Below are 22,828 nucleotides of genomic sequence, written 5' to 3'. Positions count from 1 at the left end.
ATAGGGCCTACAGGATGATGGAACTTCAGTCGGGCAGATTGACTCACTCTTCGCCAGGACCGGCATCGCTGGCGGCATCACACACCAAGAGAGCCTCGTCGTGGGACCCGCAGGCCTCCGGGACCGGAGGTAAGGTCCAAGGGCCTATGGACCAGGTGCGGACCCAGGGATTTTGGGTCTCGTCACGAAGATAAGCCCGGGTCAAAACTGAGGGATTCGAGGGAGCAATTACCTCCAACACAGAAAAGACGGCACCGGCGGTCGTCCGATCATGTACGGCCACACCGCGATCCAGCGATGCCGAGGGCAGATTCAACGGGACCAAAAGCACACCAGACGCACACAGCGTCGATGAAGCAGCACCGCTCGACGGGTCCAAAGAGACCAGAGCCGCAGCTGCAGATAATGAAGCCGGCGCCGAGACCGCTGGAACCGGCGCCGGCATGGAAGACCATGGAGCCAGCAAAGTCGGGGCCGGAGCCGGCGCGGGCCAGACTGGAGCTGAAACTAACGGAGCTGACGCCGAAGCATCAAACACCGGTGACACAGGCTCCGGAGCCGGCGCCGAGAACATCGCGCCAGGAGCGAGAGCCGCCTCCAGGAGAGCCCTGATCGAGGTACGAAAGGCAGTCCTCGACAATTAGAAGCTATACATCATCAAAATGATCAGTATCCGGGAGAGATTATCCAACGGATAGTGAACAGTCGTATAGACGGAAAAGGAAACACCATAGTAAAGGTTCTCCTTCCTCCCATAAACAAGGTCACGGGCATAAACTTCACCACTCCTCTTACTACCCTGAGGGCAAATCATCAGCTTCATCGTCCTCCCATCATGCAGGAAGGTCAGGACGTTCACAGAGGCGAATAATACCAATTTCATCTTCTACCTCATCTAGTTCCATCTCCAAGTCTATTGACAGGGAATCAGCCGGACACCAATCGGGGAATCAGGCGATAAAATTAGTAGGAGATACTAGTTTGCGACCTACTACACCACAGCCTGCCCAGCCAGTAGTTTCACCGGACGACCCACCACCATTGGGCACGGTCTCATACACGCCCTTCGATGCCACCACAAACACAAAAGGTGTTCTGGGAGCTCTCACATTCCCTTGCAGGATTCTTCGAAACGCTACAGTCTTCCTTTATTTTGCTGCCGGAAGACATATCTAATCCACGGGAACCGTCTGAACAGCCGAAGTTATTCCCGGTAGAACCAACACCTGCTCCAATACATCCACATTCCTCGTCTCCAGTTCGCTCTCACTCCTCACAGAGGGAGTCACTATCGTCACGATCTTCACCTTCCTCATCCACAGGCTACCCTTCAGATCCGCCAGAGCAACCACCTGAACCGTATTCTCCCCCGGAGGATCTTTCGTACCCAAAGTTTGTGGACAAGATGGGAACCATTTTGAAGTTGGAAGTGCAAAAATTACCAGAGCCCAGGGCGGAAACGTTGGGACTCTTAAAGATCTTTGATACACCAGGGGAGCCTACATCGCTTCCACCACACAATGTGTTACATAGTGTTCTTCAAAAATCATGGGAGACACCATTCACATTGTCAGCGGAGTCTAGGAAAACGGACTTGAAGTTTAGGTTGCAAAAACCTTCTACATATTCCACTCCACAATTACTGCATGATTCCATCGTCGTGGAATCAGCGTTACAGAGGTCCAGAAAGTAAAAAATACATGCATCCAACCCCCCGGGAAGGATAATAAATGCTAGATGATTTTGCCAAGCGAGTCTACCACAACGTGATGCTAACAGCACGCATTCATCATCATCATCAATTCTACATGGTTCAGTACATGTATGAATGCATACAAGCAACCAAATGCATGTTTACCTCGACGGGGGATAACATCCCTTCTCCTATTTTAGACATGGAAGAATGTTCGTGTCATCTGCTTTGGGCAGTCTATGAAGGATTTGAGAACTCCTCTCGAGCATCAGCCACAGCAATAGCAGCACGCAGATTGGCTTGGTTAAAAGCCAGTGCTATCCGAGAAGAGCTACATGATAAGTTAGCTAATCTGCCTTGTTTGGGAGATAACTTGTTTGGAGAAAAATTCCATGATACAGTTAGCAAGTTGAAGGATCAAGCGCTCGCAGTACAATCCTTAACACCAACATCTTCCAAAAGATATTATCAGACGGCTCGTAGACAAACTTTTTTTCTAGGAGACCGTATAGAAATTATCAAACCTTTAGACCACAGTCTTATAATACATTTCAAAGACAACAGACCCAAACCCCTCAACAGCACCAGCAGAAGAGAGGTAAGCCATGGTCGCAAAGACAGCCGCAACAAGCGGCGGCCCCAGTGAAATCCTCAGTCTTTTTAACGATCAGGCCACCACCGCCCCCAACAGAAGCACCTCCCAGAAGGATTACAGAATGATTCACAGCCTGGGAGTCCATAACATCGGATCAGTGGGTCAGTGGGTGCTAGAAATAGTGAGGAATGGATATCAGCTGCAGTTTATCACCAAGCCCCAAATTCCACATCTCACGTCTCGGTGGTCGAAAACCCTACATCCCCAGCTCGCCCAAGAGATAACCCTACTGCACCATCAGGGGGCTATCCGATACGTACCTCGAGCAGACCGCGGCAGTGGTTTTTATTCTCCATATTTCCTAATTCCAAAGAAATCAGGGGGGAAACCGACCTATCCTGGACTTAAGGGAATTGAACAAATGGATAGTGCGGGAACGATTCAAGATGGTTTCTCTGAAATCCATTCTTCCCAAGGACTGAATGTGTTCAATAGATCTGAAGGATGCTTACACACACATTTCAATCCACTGATACTCCTGGCAATACCTCTGTTTTTAATACCACAATCAACATTACCAGAACAAGGTCCTTCTCTTTGGTCTCTCAGCAGTGCCCAGGGTATTCACCAAATGTATGGTAGTAGTGGTGGCCCACCTTTGACAATTAGGTCTGACAGTTTTTCCATATCTGGACGATTGGCTAATAGTAGCGTCGGACCAGACTCTCGACCTCATCTTCATTAATTCCAACATATCTTACAATAACGTTCCGGACTGTACCCCCGTTCCCTGGTCAGACCACTCAATGATTTTAACCACCCTCACGACTCAAGGAAACCCTAAGCCTCCTCAGCCCACTCCACCATCCACTTCAGGAAAACTTGTACATCAGACACGCTCAGTGAACCCCTTTCTAAAGAACTCCCCAACCTGGATACCACCAACCCCAACACAGCCCTTCTTTCCTGGCACAATATCACAGAGTCAATAGCAAATAAATTATGCCCTAAAGCAATGAAAATAATCAACTCAACTCAAAAAAAGAAACAACCCTGGTTCTCCCCAGAACTTAAGCAGATGAAACAAGACCTCAGACACAAGGAAAGCGAAGTGGCGCAAGACCCCCAACTCCACGACTTTGTCAGACTACAAAACGCACCCCTCCACCTCTACAAGAATTCCATCTTACGGACAAAAGAGACTTCTATGCCAGCAGAATTCACGATCTTCAATTTGATGCCAGGGCACTGTTCTCCTATGTCTCCCAACTCACAAAATCCTCTACCCCCGCCATACCAGACGACCAGGCTCAATCCAAAGCAACGAACTAGCACTCTTCTTTCAGAAAAAATTGCTGACACACTAGCGCGCTTCCCACCAACTCAACCCCCCCCTTCCTTAACTCCAATACCCCACCTCACTCTGGAGCCAGCCTTGACTCCTTTTGAACCCACAACCCCCCTGGAGATCGAATCCATACTCAAGAGGCTGAAACCATCTAATCCCCACATTCCGACTAAACTTCTGCTTCTCATCCCGAACTCTGTCTCTAGACCTTTGGCCAAAATCATAAACTGCTCACTTTCCCAAGGAATCTACCCTCTACCCAAGGAATCTGCTTCTCTCAAACCCCTTCTGAAGAAACCCAACCTGGACACAAGAGAACCCTCCAATTTCCGCCTCATCTCTAACCTCCCTTTTCTTGCTAAAATCATGGAGAAATTGGTAAATACACAACTCTCAGGTTATCTGGAAGAACACAAAATCCTCTACCCATCCTAATACGGGTTTCGTAAATCATTAAGCACGGAAACCCTCCTTATCTCCCTCTCAGACCACATCCTTATGGGCCTTGAGAAAGGGCTCTCTTTCATCCTAGTCCTTCTAGACATCTCGGCCTCCTTTGACACCGTGAGCCACGCCATCCTACTAAATCGCCTTTCAGAAATCGGGTTATCAGGATCTGTCCACAGATGGTTCAATTCTTTCCTCAGCAACAGAAGCTTCAAAGTAAAAATCAATAATAAAGAATCTCCAGACGTCAAATCAACATTAGGCGTACCCCAAGGCTCTTCCCTGTCCCCTACCCTCTTCATTATATACCTCCTGCCCCTCTGTCAGTTGCTCACAAATCTAAAATTAATACACTACCTCTATGCAGACGATGTGCAGATTCTGATCCCCATAACAGAATCCCTCCCTAAACTCTCACCTACTGGGGCAAAACTGCCTCCAATCTATTAACCACCTTCTCACCAGTTTGAACCTGTTCTCAATGCGACCAAGAACAATGCGATCAGAACTCTTTCTCATCTCCTCTGACCACACGGCCCTAACCCATCCGACATCTCCCAACACCCGGATCACACAAGTAAGGGACCTAGGAGTAATCCTCGATAACCATTTGAATCTAAAGAAATCCATCAACAACACTACCAAGGATTGTTTTTATACACTACAGGTTATGAAAAGGCTCAGACCCCTCCTTCATTTCCAGGATTTCAGGACACTGCTCCAAACCACGCTCTTCTCCAAAACAGACTATTGCAAAGCTCTCCTCTTTGGGCAGCCCAATTTCCTCCATCAAACCATTACAGATGCTCCAAATGCAGCGGCTAGAATCCTAACCAACACCAACCGAGGAGCACACATCACTCCCATACTCCGGAACCTTCATTGGCTGTCAATAAATACAGGATTTTGCACAAGGGCCCTTACCACAATTCACAAAACCATTCATAATCAGCAACAACTAGACTTCAGATCCCTCTCAAAATTATACTCATCCTCAAGACCCATCAGAGAAGCATATAAAGGTACCCTGCAAGTTCCCCCAAAGAAATCCACGCGTCTTATCAACCACCAAAGAACGAGCATTCTCTACAGCGAGTCCGGCCATTTGGAATAACATGCCCACAGACCTCAGGCTAGAACCTTGCCCTCTAACCTTTCGAAAAAAACTTAAGACCTGGCTCTTCCTCCAAGCCTTCCCTTAACTTTCAAAACCATCCATTTTCTACCAGACAGGACTCCGCTTACCTGACTAGGTGCCCCGCCTAGTGTAGGCTTGATATTTTGCCTCTGTTTCTTTGTTTCGTTATTTAGTTTATTCAGTTTTGCTGTCCTTTGTCTCCGGCTAACGTAGCCCCCCAAGTTACTACCTCCTTGTTATATGTAACTTTTGCCTCTTGTTAAATGGTTGATTTAAGTTCTACCCCTTGTTACATGTAAACCGATTTGATTTGAATTTATTCATGAAGGGCAGTATAGAAAGGTGTTAAATAAATAAAGGATCACCTCACCATAGCAATCAATTGCCTCCAGGAAATTGGGGTTGATCATCAACTACCCCAAAATCCACCTTACACCTACACAACTACTGCACTTCATAGGAGCTCGACTGGACACCATTCGCACCAGAGCATTCCTTCCGGAAGACAGGAAGTTGACAATCCGCTCTCTCCTTCGATCACTAAAGGACATGCAGCACCCAACGGCTCGAAAACATCTGACAGCGTTGGGTCACATGGCGGCAGCAAATTTCACTGTGCCGAACACGAAACTTCACATGAGACTCTTGCAGTGGGGGTCTCAAACGATAGTGGAAACAGCACTCACAACCATTACAAACACGTGTAATGTTGACGCTTCAGATGAGTAAGGACATTGAGTGGTGGCTCCTACAACCCACGTTAGACAAGGAGCATTATTCAGTCCTCCACCTCACAATGCAGTCCTCACGACAGATGCATCCAGAAGAGGTGGGGAGCGCATCTAGACCTCTGGGAGACACAGGGTCTCTGGTCAACCCAGCGAACAGAATCTGCAGATCAATCTTCTGGAACTGAGAGCGATAGGCAATGCCCTAAAGACTTTCAGAAATATCTGTAAGGTCGACGAGTCATGATATACATGGACAACCAGGTGGCAATGTTTTATATAAACAAATAAGGTGGTCCGGTTCATGGCCCCTCTGCAGATGAAGCCCTACAGATCTTTCATCATGCACATCGGCATTCCATTCCCTCCAAGCGACCTACCTGCCGGGACTAGCAAAACACCAGAGCGGACAGATTAAGTCGCATTTTCATCCGCACGAATGTCACTCAACCTCAGAGGTGACTCAGAAGATCTTCGATCGTTGGGGAACCCCCAACAATAGATCTCTTTGCCACGGAAACGAACACGCAACTTCCACAATTTTGCTCGATTCAACCAAGCACATTACGACTCGCTCAGGATGCATTCCTAATCCCATGGACGACAAATCTTCTATATGCCTTTCCACCGATTCCACTAATCACCAGGACACTCCAAAATGCATATTGAACAACAGCCAAATGATACTAATTGCTCCAGCCTGGCCCAGACAACTGTGGTACAGTTATCTCTTACGCCTGTCAATAGACAGCCCAGTTCGGTTACCAAACAGACCAGATCTTCTAATTCAGGGAGATGGAGTGCTCATCCATCCACTCCATTCTTCACTCCATCTGACTGCATGGAGATTGAGCAGGCACTACTAACGGCACAGGGAGTTTCTGCAGTAGCACATGAGATACTTCTAGAATCAAGGAAACCTTCTACTAGACGCAGTATACCTTCAAATGGAAACGCTATTCCAACTGGTGTACAGAGAAAGGGATTCCACCCATGGACTGTTCACCAACCCTTTTATTAGATTATCTCCATTCCCTGCATAGGAATGGGTTAGCAACATCTATAAGGGTTCATCTCAGCGCAATTGCAGCATTTCACCAACCGATTGACAATCACTCTATTGCAGAGCACCCATTATTATCCAGGTTTATTAAGGGCTTACTGTATCTCCACCCACCAATAACTAAGCCATCGGTTCCTTGGAACCTCAATGTACTTCTGGACAACTAATGCTACCACCCTTTGAACCCATGGAGTCAGCACATCTCAAATATCTCACCTGGAAAGTAGTAGTGTTAGTAGCAGTAATATCCGCACGTAGAGTGAGTGAGCTGCAGGCACTAGTTCATTACGAACCGTACCTCCAATTCCATCACAACAAAGTCATCCTACATCCTCATCCAGCTTTCCTTCCAAAAGTAATTTCGGCCTTCCATCTCAATCAATAGTTACCCATATTTTTCCCCAAGACCTCATTCAAGCGACAGAGAACGTTTGATGCACACCTTGGACTGTAAACGGGTGTTAGCTTTTTACAAAAGCAGAACCCAATCTACGAACTGGGTATCTCAATTATTTGTTTCCTTCAACCCGAATGCCCCGGGTTTGCCGGTGGCTAAACGAACAATCTCAAGCTGGATTGTACAATGTATCCAGTTTTGTTACAACAAGAAGAATTTACCACTTCCCTCGCTTCCACGAGCTCATCAAGTTCGAGTCATGGCCACATCCATGGCACATCTGAGAAAAGTGCAACCAATGGACATCTGCAAGGCGGCCGCATGGTCCTCCCTTCATACATTTACTTCCCATTACTGCATAGATAAGCAGTCAGCAGCAGATGCGAAGCTGGGACAGGCGATTCTACACACATTGCCTACTTGATGCACGCGACTACCACATTTATCCGTCACGCACTGGACAGTTGATTAAGCGTGACAGGGAACTTGGGACTCCCATGACAGCATGGCTAATTCAGCCCTGTTATCAACTGGAAAAAGCAAGTTTGCTTACCGTAAACAGTGTTTCCGTAGATAGGATGAATTAGCCATGCTGACCCATCTACCTCCGTGGTAGTTGCATTTCCAAGCGCTATGCTCAAGCTTAGATACAGACTGAGGAGAATCTGTTACTTCGCGCAGCCGCAGAGTCTGAGAACAGTTACTCTGCTTCTTAAGCTCCGCCTCCCGGGCCCTGATTGGCATTTCCCATGACAGCATGGCTAATTCATCCTGCTATCTATGGCAACACCGTTTACGGTAAGCAAACTTGCTTTTTCTATCGCAGGCATCTCCCTTTGGAATTCCCTCCCCACCTTTCTCCGACTAGAGCCATCCTTGCACAATTTTAAAAAAGGAATCAAGAAATGGCTCTTTAAGCAGACCTACCTCGATGCAAACCAAACATAGTCATCCCTTAGCCTTCTGCACGTCCTGTACTCCCTATAGCCCTTGCCCCCCCCCCCCCCCCCCGTACCCCCTTTGTAGCCCTTCCCCCTAGAATTAGTCTCTTAAGTGTATTCTAATTTTTTGGTATTATTGTATAGTTTGCATACTTTGTATAGTTTTGCTTCTCGTCACCGCAGGTATAACATGTATATTGTTTCGGCTGTACTCTAGTTTTTTATTTATCTAACCTCTAATATTGGTTTACGATTTTATATTTTATAACCACCTTAAATTTTGATTCTCCACTGCTCTTCCTATGTTTATTTAAAAACTTTTCTATACCGTCGTTTAGTGATATACCATCACAACGGTTTACAAATAGGTTTGTGTTGTTTTTTTCTCCCTTAGTATCTCTCTCCCATCCCCTGCCTTTTCCCTTTTTTTCTAGCCTGCCCCCTCTCCCCTTCCCCATTCATTGTAACTTTCATTCTTTCAGTTCACTGTAAACCGGCATGATGTGTTTCTCGAATATCGGTAAATAAAAGTTCAAAATAAAATAAATAAATATTTAGCTAGATTAATACTGCTTTTAGAAACACAAATAGATTGCCAGATCAAAAAACAAAAAATACAATGCAGATACATATACAGTGGCTTGCAAAAGTATTTGACCCCCCTAAAATTTAGTAGGTTAATTGCAAACCAGTATGCTTTTAAAGTACATTTTCAAAATCACAATTCATTATTTCTCTGCATTTTTTGTAAAATAAAATTAAAAACTGAAAAATGCTTGCATAAGTATTTAACCCCTATGCTGTGGAAACTCTTAGTTTACACAGATGAAAGATATTGCCCTAATAATTTGCTTACAATTGATCTCTACCTGTAAATCATTTAATTAAAAAAAAAAAAGGCAACATTTCTGGATTAAAGATCCCCTAATTTCGGTATTTGTCAGACTGTGAATCTGAAGAAAAGCTGTGAAAATGAAGACCAAAGAGCATTCTAAGGAAATTAAAGATAGTTATATACATCCACAATTTATGTATTTATGTATTTTATTTGTTTTTCTATTCCGATGTTCAACTAGTGTTATCACACCGGTTTACATAGTAACAAGGAATCCATTAGCATAGATTTCTTCTTTACAATAACAGTTTGTGACGTGAGTAATTATAGAACATGAGTAATTTTGTAGCAAGGGTAGCTTTGACGTTATCTATTATAAGAGAGGAAGTGAAGCGATTCTAACATGTATCCTGAAACCTGTAACATGATAAACTTAGAAACGAGAGAATCTTTGGCAATTTGTATTATGGTAGAAGTGTGGACCTTATAGTTTTGTAGCATATGTGATAATATAATTGAGAGGAGGATATTGTAAATTGTGGTAGAGATGGTGAAAAAATTGTCGATTATAACAGTGCTGTTGAGTTGCATTGTAGTATGGTAGCCTGTGAAACAAGAAGACTTGATTCGTGGCAGGTTGGCCATTATGTGTGATTATGCGGTGAGGTAAGAGGGGGAGTGCTATGTGTATTTTTTGGGGGGGGGGGGGGGCTCGTCTTCATGTGGTAGGTGGTGGGGTGTGTGTGGTTGTGGGATATGCTTTATTGAAGAGCCAAGTTTTGAGGTTCTTTTTAAATATGTGTGTTAAGGTCGAGCCTGAGCTGGAGCGGTAGACTGTTCCAGAGTGTTGGACCGGCGATTGCTATGGCGCTCTCTCTTGTTGAGGTTAGGTGGGCCATTTTTAGTGGAGGAGTTGGAATGAGTCCAGTGTTGGTGGAACGGGTGGGTTGGAAGTGCATGGTAGAGCTCATCCAGTCGAATTTATCTGTGTATAGTGCTTTGTGGATGAGTGTTAGGGCTTTGTAATGAATCCTGGGAGGATGGGTAGCCAGTGTAAATTTTTGAGGATTGGTGAGATGTGTTCAGATTTTTTGGTGTTTGAGAGTGATCTTGCCGCTGCATTTTGTAGTAGTTGTAGTGGCTTTAGGGAATTAGATGGGAGGCCAAGGAGTAGGGTATTGCAGTAGTCGAGTTTGGAAAATAGTAGTGCTTGGAGTACTGTTAGTCGTGGACGTAGAGTAGTGGGTTGGTTTTTTTTTTTTAAGAATCTGGAGCTTAAAGAAGCTATCTTTTTTATTATTGAGTTTATATGTTTCTTCATGCTGGGCTCGCTGTCGATTAGTACTCCGAGGTCTCTGACTGAGGAGGTTGTTTTTCTGTTTGTGGTAGGAGCGGAGTTGTCTTTGAGGGTTGAGATGGTCTTGTTGTTGATATGGAGTATTTCTGTTTTGTTGAGGTTGAGGGACATTTGTGAGAGAAGCTGTGTTATCTTCTGGAGGTAGATGTCCCAGATTTTTAGTGTGTTTGTGATGGTTTCTTTTATGGGGAATAGGATCTGAACATCGGCGTATAAGAAGAATGTTAAATTTAGATTGGATAGCGTGCATAGGGGGAGGAGGTAGATGTTGAAAAGGGTTGAGGATAGAGATGAACCTTGAGGTGCTCCATGTGTGAGGGGGAATTTGGATTCAGCGAGTTAATTCTGACTTTGTATGACCGTTTTGTCATGTATGATTTGAACCAGTTGTGTGGCATTGCCGAGGCCTATGTTATTTAGTCTGTTTAGCAGAGTTTCATGATTGACAGTGTCAAAGGCGGTGGAAACATCGAGCAGGATGAGGATGTATGATTGTCCATGGTCGAAGCCTCTGATGATGTGGTCGGTGAGGGATAGAAGGAGTGTTTTGGTGTTAAAGTGTTTTCTGAAGCCATGTTGATATGGAGATAGGAGATTGATTTTCCAGGTGCTCGCTGAGTTGATGGTTGACAATTTGTTCTAGGATTTTGGCGATAAAGGGAAGGGATGGAGATGGATCGGTAGTTTGAAGGGTCAACTATGTTGAGGTGTGGAGTTTTGAGGATTGGATTGATGCTGGCACGTTTGAGAGCATCAGGGAAGTTGTCTTGTTCTAGTGAGATATTAACTATATTTGCTATGGGGCTGGCTATGGTGTTTGGTATTTGCTTTAGGAGTTTTATGGGAATGGGGTTGATGGGGTGTGCAGCTGGGTTAAGTATTTTTGTATTATTGATTCTACTTCGGATGAGGCGACTGTTTCGAATTGGGTCCAGGTTGGCATGGTAAGGTGTGCTGAATTAGGTGCATGCTGATGTGTGAGTGGGTTGGCGGCGATAATTTTGGTGATTTTATTGTGGAAGAAATCGGCTAGTTCATCACATGTTCTGGATGAGTCTTCTTGAGGAGGTGAGTTTGGGGGTAGGTTGAATCCGGTCAGAGACGTAGGCAAATAACGTTTTGGGATCTTTTTGACATAGTAGGCAAGATAGGAAAAGGTTTCAAAAGAATAACCAAGGACTTGGATATCCCAGTGAGCACTGTTGGATCAGTTATGAAGAAATGGAAGCTGCATCATACTACCCAGATACTGCCTAGGCAAGGCTTTCCCTCAAAACCCAGCATCAGAGTGAGGAGGAGACTTTCGAGGGAAGCCTCATAGAGGCCAACAACCACTTTGAAGGAGCTACAGATTTCAGAGGCTGGAGTTAGAGGTTCACCGATCAACCATATTAAGATTTCTGCATACAACTGGCCTGCATGGGAGGGTGGCTAGAATATAGCCATTATTGAAGAAAAACCACATCAAAGCACATCTGTAGTTTGCCAGAAAGCATTAGTGACCCAGCTAAAATGTAGGATAAGGTTTTGTGCTCTGATGAAGTAAATGGACCTTTTTGCCAAAATTCAAAACATTGTGTGGTGCAAACCTAACATTGCCCATTCCTCAGCAAACACCATCCCAACAGTAAAGTATGGGGGTTGCAGCATCATGTTGTGGGGATGCTTCTCAGTGGGGACTGGACATCTTGTTAAAATTGGATGTATGGTGCAACAAGTAGGGAGATACTGCAAGACAACCTGCTTCAGTCTGCTAAAAAAACTAAAACTTGGGAAAACACCTTTCAGCAGGACAGTGTTTCCAAGCACAAAGCCAAAGCAACAGGATTGGTTGAACCACAAAAAGGTGAATGTTCCACAGTGACCAAGTAAAACTCCAGCTCTCAATCCAATCACGAATCTGTGACACTGTTTGAAAATTACAATCCTTAAACATAGTCCAACCAACTTGAACAACCTGGAGCGAATCTGCCAGGAAAAATGGGCAAACATCATTACATAAGAACATAAGAAATTGCCATGCTGGGTCAGACCAAGGGTCCATCAAGCCCAGCATCCTGTTTCCAACAGAGGCCAAAACCAGGCCACAAGAACCTGGCAATTACCCAAACAGTAAGAAGATCCCATGCTACTGATGCAATTAATAGCAGTGGCTATTCCCTAGTAAAATTGATTAATAGCCATTAATGGACTTCTCCTCCAAGAACTTATCCAAACCTTTTTTGAACCCAGCTACACTAACTGCACTAACCACATCTTCTGGCAACAAATTCCAGAGCTTTATTGTGCGTTGAGTGAAAAAGAATTTTCTCCGATCAGTCTTAAATGTGCTACTTGCTAACTTCATGGAATGCCCCCTAGTTCTTTTATTATTCAAAAGTGAAAATAACCAAGTCACATCTACTCGTTCAAGACCTTTCATGATCTTAAAGACCTCTATCATATCCCCCCTCAGCCGTCTCTTCTCCAAGCTGAACAGCCCTAACCTCTTCAGCCTTTCCTCATAGGGAAGCTGTTCCATCCCCTTTATAATTTTGGTTGCCCTTCTTTGTACCTTCTCCATTGCAACTATATCTATGTGTGCAAAGCTAGTAGAAACTTACCCCAAAAGACTTAAAGCTGTTATTACAGAAAAAGGTGGTTCTACTAAGTATTAGTCTGAAGAGGTTGAATACTTATGCAAGCAGCAGTTTTCAGTTTTTAATCTTATTTTACAAAAAATGTAGAGAAATAATGAATTGTGACTTTGAAAATGTATTGCAAAACAGTAGGCTCTTAAAGTAAACATACTGTTTGGAACAATTTGTGTGTCATTTGTAATCCACACAAATCTGCAGACTTTAGGGGGTCCGATACTCCAAGAAGATCATACCAAGTGGCTTCAAGGACTGTTTGTGGCTATGACATATATTACAGGTGCCTGGGACCTAATCACTACTCAGCTAACTGTTATGATTGTGGTCAGATGTTGCCTAGATCCCAGCAGAACTGGACTGGGAAGACAGAGGAACTTCATAGTTTGAAGAGTTGGAGCTGTTCAACCTCTTGGAGTGGGGGGGCCTCCTTAGGTTTCCTCCCCATCAGATCAAGTTGGAACTCCTTGGTCAGGGCTCTCCCCAACTATGACACTTGGCTCTGGATCCACTGTAGTTTTAGGGTCAAGCAAGATGTGGAAGTTTTGCGCAGAGGAGCTGGCATGCTCCTTGGTACACCCATGGGCCATTTTTCACTCATCAGCACAGGAGTGCTATTCATTGGAGCTGGTGGCGCAGTTGACACCACCAAAGCAGTCCATGCTGAAATATGTGCCGTTGACACACATGCTGTCAATGCAGCAACAAGCTTCGGGGGGGAGGGGGCCTGTAGTTGACTCCTTGGCACCCTCGTTTCTGTTTCATCACCTCTTCCATATCCCAGGCCTTCCAAGACCCCTTCACTGTCATCTAGTCATGGGCTACGATGGAGGCACTAGATCCTATATGCTCCATTTGGCCATCAACATAGTCAGCCCAGGAGGAAGTCCACCTCCTGGAGTTCAGTATGTGCTTCTCAAGAGGATGACACCGTGCTGTTTTCTTAGGAGAATATCTCTCTCCAGTTCATGGTCAAAGAACATAATAGTTCATAGATATTGTGACTGAAATGGTGAAGACTTCTTTTCCCTCATTGGCTTCCAGTGTTGAGGCAGCCTTCAGTCTCTCCTGTCCAGGATATTGGGTTTGATCCCTCAAGGAGGCGTCCCTTTCACGCCCATGCCTCAGGAAATCCAAGTGGTGGAAACTAGCCTGCCTCAGTTGGGCAGGTTATCCCTTTTTGCGGAGAAATCTGGTCAGCCATCTGAGGATGGAGCATGGGACACTGCTTCCTTGAACATTCCCTGGGAGTATTCCCCTCTGAAGCAACTGAGGTCCCCATCCCGATCACCATCATCTTCAGGGTCATGGGTTAGTGTGTCTCCACATCTCAGTTCTGAGGAAGGGTCTATTGGGATCTCTCAGACCCTTACCTGAGCTGCCAGAGCATTCATCTCCTCCAGAAGACCTTTTGTACTCTAAATTCCTGGACAAACTAGATAAGGCAATTGGAGTCTTCATCCTTTAGGCACAAGGATCCATACACCAAATTCTTCAGATTACTTCAGATTTTAGAAATGCCTTCTGAACTTGCAGCGATCCCAGTTCATCAAATCCTGCAGGATTTACAAATAAGAATGTGGGATAATCCAGCCTGCCCTCGTAATGGCCAGGAAAGTGGACCTTAAATTCAGAGTTCAACCGACTCCTAAGTTTGGGGTAATTAAATTACCGCACCGGACTCTGGTAGTGGAGTAGACGTTAAAAGGAGCTAAAAAGACCAAAATGTTTTCCACACCCACCACCCCAGGCAAGGACCCCGGGTTGTTGGATAATTTGGGGAAGAAAGTCTTCCAAGCCTTTCAGAGTTGACTCAAAACTCGCATTATGACTCATCAACTATATATAGTGCAATTACTTGCATGACTGCATCAATAAGCTGAAGCTTCTGGTAGAGTCTCTGGACAGGGAGCAGGAAGGATATCAGCAGGCTCTTCTGGATGTGGAAGAGTGCGAGTGCCATTTCATCCGGTCTGTATTAATCATTTGACATGTAAAAGTCCTCTGCAGCAGCTATTGGGGCATGCCAGATGACGTGGTTGAGAGCCAGCAACTTGTAGAAGGACATTGATCACATGTTGGCTGACATTCTTTGTCCTGAAAACAGTCTTTTTGGAAATTAAGTCAGGGAGAAAGTGTCCATGATTTGGAAACAGCTTGTGGCCATTCATTCTTTATCTGCGAGAGCCAAACAGCTTTCTTCCTCTAGACAGTCTTACTTAGCTTTTAAATGCTCCTTCTTTTCTGAGAAAAGACCCCCCCCCCCCCCCCCGCCCCGATCCTCCAATTTCAGTGATATTGTGCTCTATCAGTGCAGTCATAGCAATAGCTTCTGGCATACAGATAACCATAGTTTAGACAAGACTTGACCCTCAAGCATTCTCCTCTCCAGTAAGGGGGAGGATTCACCTGTACCTAGAGTGGTGGAAGATCATTGGGTCCTTAAAATGTGTGGCATCTACTTACCTTTGTGTTTCTCTTGTCCCCAGTACTGCACCTATGTTTAGCCTTCAATCCAGATCTGTCTCATTCAACTTAGCTCCATCTTAGTGTGTGGTTTTTTAAGGCCCGTTCCCCCCCCCCCTCCCCCCCCAAGACCATGGCAAGAGGTTCTACCTCCACTATTTCTTTAACTTCCAAGAAGTCATGGGGATTGAGACCTATCCTGAATTTTCCAAGACTAAACTTCCTTTTGTGGGAGAAGTTCAAAATGAACCCCCTTCACACCATCCAAGCAAGAGACATGTATGCTCACATATCCATCCATTAGTCTCACTGGAAATCTCTCAAATTCATGATGGATTCCTCTAATTACCAATAAAAGATTTTCCCCTTCAGGCTCTTGACTCCCAAGCGTCTTCAGTGGCAGAATGTCTGTTTCAGATCAATTTTTTGATGCTATGAGCCATTCAACATGCATTTATTCTCAAAACTCCTTCAGAGAAAGATAATTCTGTTCCAAACTAACAATCAAGTGCAATGTTCTACATGAACAAACAAGGGGGCACAGGGACCTGGAGCCTCTGCCAGGAATATGAGAGTTTTGGCATGGGCTTTCTGTTGTGGAGCTTTTCTCCAGGCAACTTAGCTTCCTGGGATCTCAAACATGCTGGCAGATTGCCTCAGCAGAATTTTTGCCCCCACAAGTGATCTCTGGATCAGGGTGTGACGAACAGGCTATTCGACCTCTGGGGTTGTCCATCAGTAGATCTTTTTCTCATTAGAAAACAGGAAAGTCTACAAATTCTGTTGTATTCTTTAAATCAAGTTCTTATCTGCGCCAGATGGTTTTCTGCTCAAGTGGGATGCTACTATGCTGCATGCTTTTCTTTTGCGTCCATTGGTAGCTAAGTTTAAATGGGCCTTGGCCTATTACCTGAGGAGAACTTGGGCACTCCATTGGGCTTCTCAACTGTTCATACCCTGTGAACCTAACAGATTTGGATGTCTGTTGCCAAGTGTTCTGTGTTCAAATGGCTAGTGGACTGTATTGAGCATTGCTGTGTGATGGCTGGTTCATCAAGACTGTCAAGACTCAAGTGAGCATCATGGCTACCTAAGTGACTCACTTAATAGCTCTTTCAATTGAAGACATTTGCAAAGATGCAATTTGGTCATTTATTTATTTAGATTTTTATATTCTGCTTTCTGGCACTTTAAAATGTACATCAAAGCGGATTACATTCAGGTACTATAGGTATATCCCTATCCCCTATCATCAGTTCATCTCACTGCTATCTGGACAGTCTCTCAAGAAATGATAGCTTTGGACAAGCAAGTTTTGAGCTTCCTGTTCACCCAGTAGGCCACATTCCATGGGGCAGGGTTGGGGTCTGATTTCCTTTTTCACTAAGTGCATGACTTATCTTTGGATTTCCTACTTGTCATAGCTAGTTCAGCTCTGATTATTGATGGAAAACACAAGTTTACTTACTGTAAACAGGTTCTCTGTAGGCATCAGGATCAATTAGCCATGCTTAATACCCACCCATCTCCCTGGAGAGTCGAATACTTAGCTAAAGCTAAGCTCTACAATCAGCTGAGTGGCTCATGAGGCAGTACATGCATGGAACTCCTAATGCTCATTGGTAAAACTACTGAGCTAAAAAGATGTCTGTTTGGCACTGTCAGGTGATGTCACCCAACATGTCATGACTAATTCGTCTTGCTGTCTATGGAGAATCCTGTTTACGGTAAGAAAATGTGCTTTTTAATTCTCTGAAACCAATTATTACCTCAGATAATTTTACCTCCGTAAACTGTATTTTGAATGTCCCTTTTCTTCTAAACTCTGTTAGCAGAAGTGCATACATTCTAATTGTGTAGAAAGGGCCAGCTTTGGGGGAACAAGGCTAATAAGATTCACATAGGGTGCCTAATACCCTTAAACTGGCCTTGAGTGTACTACACACATACCCCCACCATTCAACTATCTCCCAGTTCTCCAGAGAACAGATGCAGGGAAAGGATGAGACCTATGTGGTAGGAATCCCAGGACTGTGGCAGGGTTGCCAGCTTCCTAGACATATTATCACGGACACTATTTGCCACTCCTTTGGGAACCTTAAACCCTACCTCCCTTTTCAGATCACCAAATGGCCAGACTTTAAGGGGAACCCCTCCCTTTGCCTTCTCATTGATTTGACCTGTGCTGTGCCTGGGGGCAGGATGGAGGGGAGTCACCATCTCATCCCTTGCCTCAGGCAGCATATTGTCTTGAGACACCCCTGTTTGTGATGATGCAGGTATTTAAAGCGCTTAAGTATATTGCCTTATTTGATATCCGTGGCATTAACTTATTTTCAGTTTGGATGTTTGCAACCCTTTGTTGTGTACATCTGGCTAATTACTAATTTTATTCTAATTTTTTTTCATTATTGCTTTCCTTTCTTTGGGTCAGTTGTCCTTTAATTTTTGTTTTTCTTTTAACAACCACAGCGAGCGTTAACACTGAGATCACTATTAGATCCAGCCATTTATTATAATCCTGTAATATGTGTACACACACACACGTACACTCTCTCTCTCTCTCTCACACATTCTTTCTTACTCTCACACTCTCGCATTTTCTCGCTTTCTCACACTCGCTTTCTCACACTCTCTCTCTCTTAGAATTTCAAATATTCCAAAAGAGGTCTTTGCATTGTGTGAAACACATTAATTCCCCCCTTCTTTTTGTATGTTTTCCCCCATGGCAGAACAGATTTTAGCTCATTGTTCAATTAGCTTATATCTCATGTTGCTTCTTTCCATCCATTAGGTTTGCTTGCTAGATGGACAGATATTCTAATTGGGTTCTACTTGTAAGATGCAGAGCATATTCAGCCAGTTTGATTGTGGAATTGACTTGCTGTTGTTCAAAGTGTTTACCTTGTCCCAAGAATTTTCTAATGTATTTAGATGGCAGCACATCATCCCACTAAGTTGTGGTAGGTCAAATTGTTTGAATAAGATTTCTATTATAAAAGAGCTTACAACATTTTTAAGTTGTTGAATTTCTAGTAAAAAATCGGCATGTTGGAATTGGAGCCAATGCTGTCGTGCCAGTGTAACTAACTAGTAGATTATTTTTCAACCTGTAGAGTAAATGGCACATATTTCATAGCTAAACTAGATTAACAGTGGGTTGTTTTTTTTTATTTTGCTTTGCAGCTGCCTCCTGTTTTGGGGGCTTTTGGCTCAACTAAATCTTTCCCAAACTGGAACTACGGCACTATGAGTCTTATTTTTCAGCTGCCAAGGAATTTTCCCCCTTGTTGAATCCTTTTCTTTTGCCTTGTTAGCTAAGCCATTGCTGTGACAGTCCTCTTTCTGAGAGGTCCAAACTGTGGTTCTCTGCTAAACCTGGTGCATTGCTTGTGAGTGATAGCTGGGACTTTTTTCTTTTAGGGGATATGAAAGTCTGTTTTTATTCTTTAAACAAAATCCAGTTCAGTTTAATTGTGCTGAAAGTCAAATTCCCAAACACTAGCAATAATGATTTAAGGTGGCGCTTACATTTTGTTTGACTCAGTAACCAAAAAGTAACATTTTTCTGTACTTGAGTCAGCTTTTTCTTTTAATGTCCAGGAAATTGTAATTGGGGGAAAAATAAAGCCATTATTTGTGCAGTATCTGAGAAAAATGTGTTCTTAAGCTGAGGTGTAACATAGTGCCTTATTTCTGGAATTAAATGCTACAATCACATTACTCCCATCCTAATGTACACTAGCTTCTCATATGCCAGCGAATAGAATACAAAATTGGGATGACTGGGTCAAATTGACTAATTCCGGATCCTGTCCTTGGTACAGTTCTCTTCTTAAATTACACCAGCCATCTCCTCAGTTGGGGCTTGCTTGATGTTTGTGAGGTCTGCCCGTCTTTATGTAACCAGTGAATGTGTCTCATCTGTATGGCTCTAGCTCTTTGGAACTCTTTTTCACTGGACGTTGGGGCTGTGTGATTACCTGAAGACCTTCAGGGGGGTTTAAAGACCAATGTTTTGCACCTTCAGCTTACAACTGCTCTTTAAATACTTATATATAAGGGATTCCTACTAGGCTCAGGACTCCTTTTCACGAGGGTCTTTCCAGAGCTGATTAAGTGTCAGGAACTCAATTTTGCAGCATTTGTTTTTTGCAGTGTCTTTTTTGTTTTTTGTTTAAAAATTTGAATTTGAATATTTTTCTTTTATATTGCTTAGGCCATCTTATGTTAAGCAATTAAATTTTAATAAATATAAATATTTGTGTGGGATCAGGGTGTAACAGGTGGGTATTGTAAGTTGCTTTGTTTGACCTTTTTTGGACAGGTTCCTGAGCAGCAGTCAATTACATTATGCAGTGGGGTTGAAGACACCAAACACTATGAAGAGGCCAAGAAATGTGTGGAAGAATTAGCATTGTACCTCAAACCACTCAGCAGTGCACGAGGTAAGTCTAAACACAGCTGATCATGCTATTCGTCTGTATTGGGGGGGGGGGGGGGGGGAATCGCTGCTAATTAGGTGCTTCTGTTAAATCTGGGTGAACACCACTTAACCTTGGGCATTTATTATGTAGTGCTTATTTTACTATTCTGCATCAGTAAAATGGTAATTGCCAAAATGTGTGCAATTAAAAACTTTTTAAAAAGTATGAGCATTTGCTGTCTTCTAATTTTCCTTTTCCATGGCTTGTTTATTTATTTATAACTTTTTTTTTATACCGAAGTTCAGGTAACAGAATTACTTATCAACTCCGGTTTACATTATAACAAGTAGAAAACAATGACAACATATGTCTTACAATGAACAAGGGAGTGAACAACTTGGATAATATAACATAACTAGGAACAGTAGCAGTATGCACTATTAGAGCGAAACTAGCGCATGGGGAGGGAGGTTTGCTAATGGGGGGGGGAGGGGGAAGGAAGGTTGTTCGTGGAGGGGGGGAGGAGGGAGAAATTTCTTATTGATGAGTAAAAACATGAGCATAGGTTCTGGACGTCAACAGTATGAAAACAGTATAAAAATAGCTTGTATGGTAATACTCTTTTTAAGGGTATTTTTATAACAGCCCGAGTGCTGAAAATATACACGGATTTCAGCCCTAATTTTCAAGGTGAACTTTGCACACACAAGTGGGGTTTGAAAAATTGCAGGTACACAACGTACCCCTGTGCACCATACTTGCACACATTTGCACTTGCTTAGGAGCAGGTGTAAATATGTATGTGTACATTTACAATATGGTGGTATGATGTGTGAAAAGTCTGCTCCGCATTAAATCAGATACTTGTGAACTGTTTTATGAAGTATTGAGAAATTTTTCATTCATTTTTCAATGTTATGCTTATGTCAGGTTGTCCCCCCAACACAGCCGTGTTTCGCTAACTAGCTGCATCGGGAGGGACGAGCAAGATATTAGTTTACAAAAAACAAGAGTAAGAAGCTTATAAAAATAGGAACAGAGGATTCTCCGAGGGCAAGCAGGATAGTAATCCTCACACATGGGTGACATTATTAGATGGTGCCCCGATGTGGAAAACTTATGTCAGTTTCTAGAACTTTGGCAAGGCTCATTGGGCATTCCCAGAATGCCCTATACCACACGTCCATGCGGGGTTCCTCTTCAGTCTCTTCTTTTCTGCAGAGCTGTAAGTCTCTCGTGGTGTGATTGAACTCACTTTGGCTGTGTTTTGCCTTGTGGAAACTTTTGCTCTTTGCAATTTTTTCTTTCAATTAGTCGCCAGGTCCCCCTCTGGGTCTTCCCGTAGTGTCCCTAGTCAGGGTTTTTGATGATTTGGGTAAGTTTTTCTTTTTGCGGTTGATTTCCCCCTGTGGTGGTGGTGCCTCTGTGACCGCCAGCCATTGAAGCCCGCCACCATTGCTTTCGACTTTGTAGCCCTTTTGTTTTGCCCCGTGGTGACCGCATTCGGTTTTCACTGATGTCCCCAATGTCTGAAGACCTGTCTATCATTGATCCTCATGAGGTGTGTATCAGATGCGTGGGGGCATTGCATGACATCCAGGGTTGCAACTTATGCATCCAGATGACCTCGAAGGGACATCTGCTTCGACTGGACAAGATGGATCAGCTCTTTGATTGTAGAAATATGCACAGCTGTGGCATAGCTATGAGTCCAAAGAATGATTAGTCCTTGTGTGGCCCAGCTCTATTTCACTGGCAGGATGACATTGATGGTCAGAACATACAGCTGTTAACATATGGTACACTGAGGAGCCCTGGAGGAAAATGTGCCTTGTTAGCAGCCAGGGTGTTTTGGTATACACTGTGGGGAGCAGAGTTTGAATTTGTAAATATAAACTGGTTTTTCCAGATAATAGTGAAACTAAAGATCAAAGGGAAGGATGTGCTCAGCAATAAAGCTGAATTGCGGGGGATGGAACAGAGGTAGTAAGAAGTATACCAGATAGCCAGTCATGTGCACAGATGCACGTGTCTGGAATTATAGGCTGGAAGGATTCATACAAAAACTTGTAGAACTGGTTCCAGTCAACTAGTGCTTTGCACAGAGGCAGCCAGTCTCTACCCAGGAAGAAAGGGACAGTTTTGCTTTCTACTCTCTCTGAGATTTAAACTATTTAATTATTCTTTGTTCCTTGTGCTTGCTGTCTGCTAAACAAATTTAATTCCATCTGTAAACATTTAAATTTTGCATGTATGTTGTTTATTTCTTCCTGTTTTCGAGACTCAGGTTAAGTAAACGATTTAAAAGGAAAAGTAGACAAAACAGGGACAAACTCCCCAAGATTTAGCCCTGATAAATATGCAGAGGTTGTGAGTAGACAGGAGAGGGTTAAACAAGGTTGAGGAAGTCCAAACCATTGGTGGCATAGGCATCGAAGGATCTTGGAGCCGCACTAATGGACAACATGCCATTGACATAGGCGAGACCATTGATGCTGCTGTGTAGGTGCGCCAGCGACCAACCATTATCTATCTCCTCTGGGCTGAGGACGCCAGGATTGTCATCTTCTACCTTGCACTGGGGAAAGACCAGGCCAAGCATTAAGGGGAAGCCTAAGAAGCATTGGCACTGGTTCCCGTTAATGCATGGTGCTGGACACGGGGATGCATCAGCTTTTGCTGTGATGCCTCTGAAGCAACTCTGTGGCGAGGAGAACCCATCCTCTATTGATGCTGGGGGTCCGCAATGGTCTTCACTAG

At 43.9% G+C, this 22,828-nt stretch overlaps 1 protein-coding gene across 3 annotated transcripts in view; it reads left to right on the top strand.

Annotated features, from left to right (window-relative positions):
• RC3H1 (ring finger and CCCH-type domains 1) overlaps positions 1-22,828 on the top strand; it is a 256,670-nt gene that overhangs the window by 84,704 nt on the left and 149,138 nt on the right. For all 3 annotated transcript variants that reach the window (XM_029617716.1, XM_029617715.1, XM_029617714.1), the window contains exon 3: positions 19,969-20,089. In XM_029617716.1, the coding sequence (XP_029473576.1) occupies positions 19,969-20,089 (121 nt within the window). The remainder of the gene's footprint in view (positions 1-19,968; positions 20,090-22,828) is intronic.

Source organism: Rhinatrema bivittatum, chromosome 10 (assembly GCF_901001135.1).
Source record: "Rhinatrema bivittatum chromosome 10, aRhiBiv1.1, whole genome shotgun sequence".
Taxonomy (NCBI): domain Eukaryota; kingdom Metazoa; phylum Chordata; class Amphibia; order Gymnophiona; family Rhinatrematidae; genus Rhinatrema; species Rhinatrema bivittatum.
The sequence above is the reverse complement of the archived record's forward strand: the minus strand, read 5'-3'. Positions and strand labels throughout refer to the sequence as shown.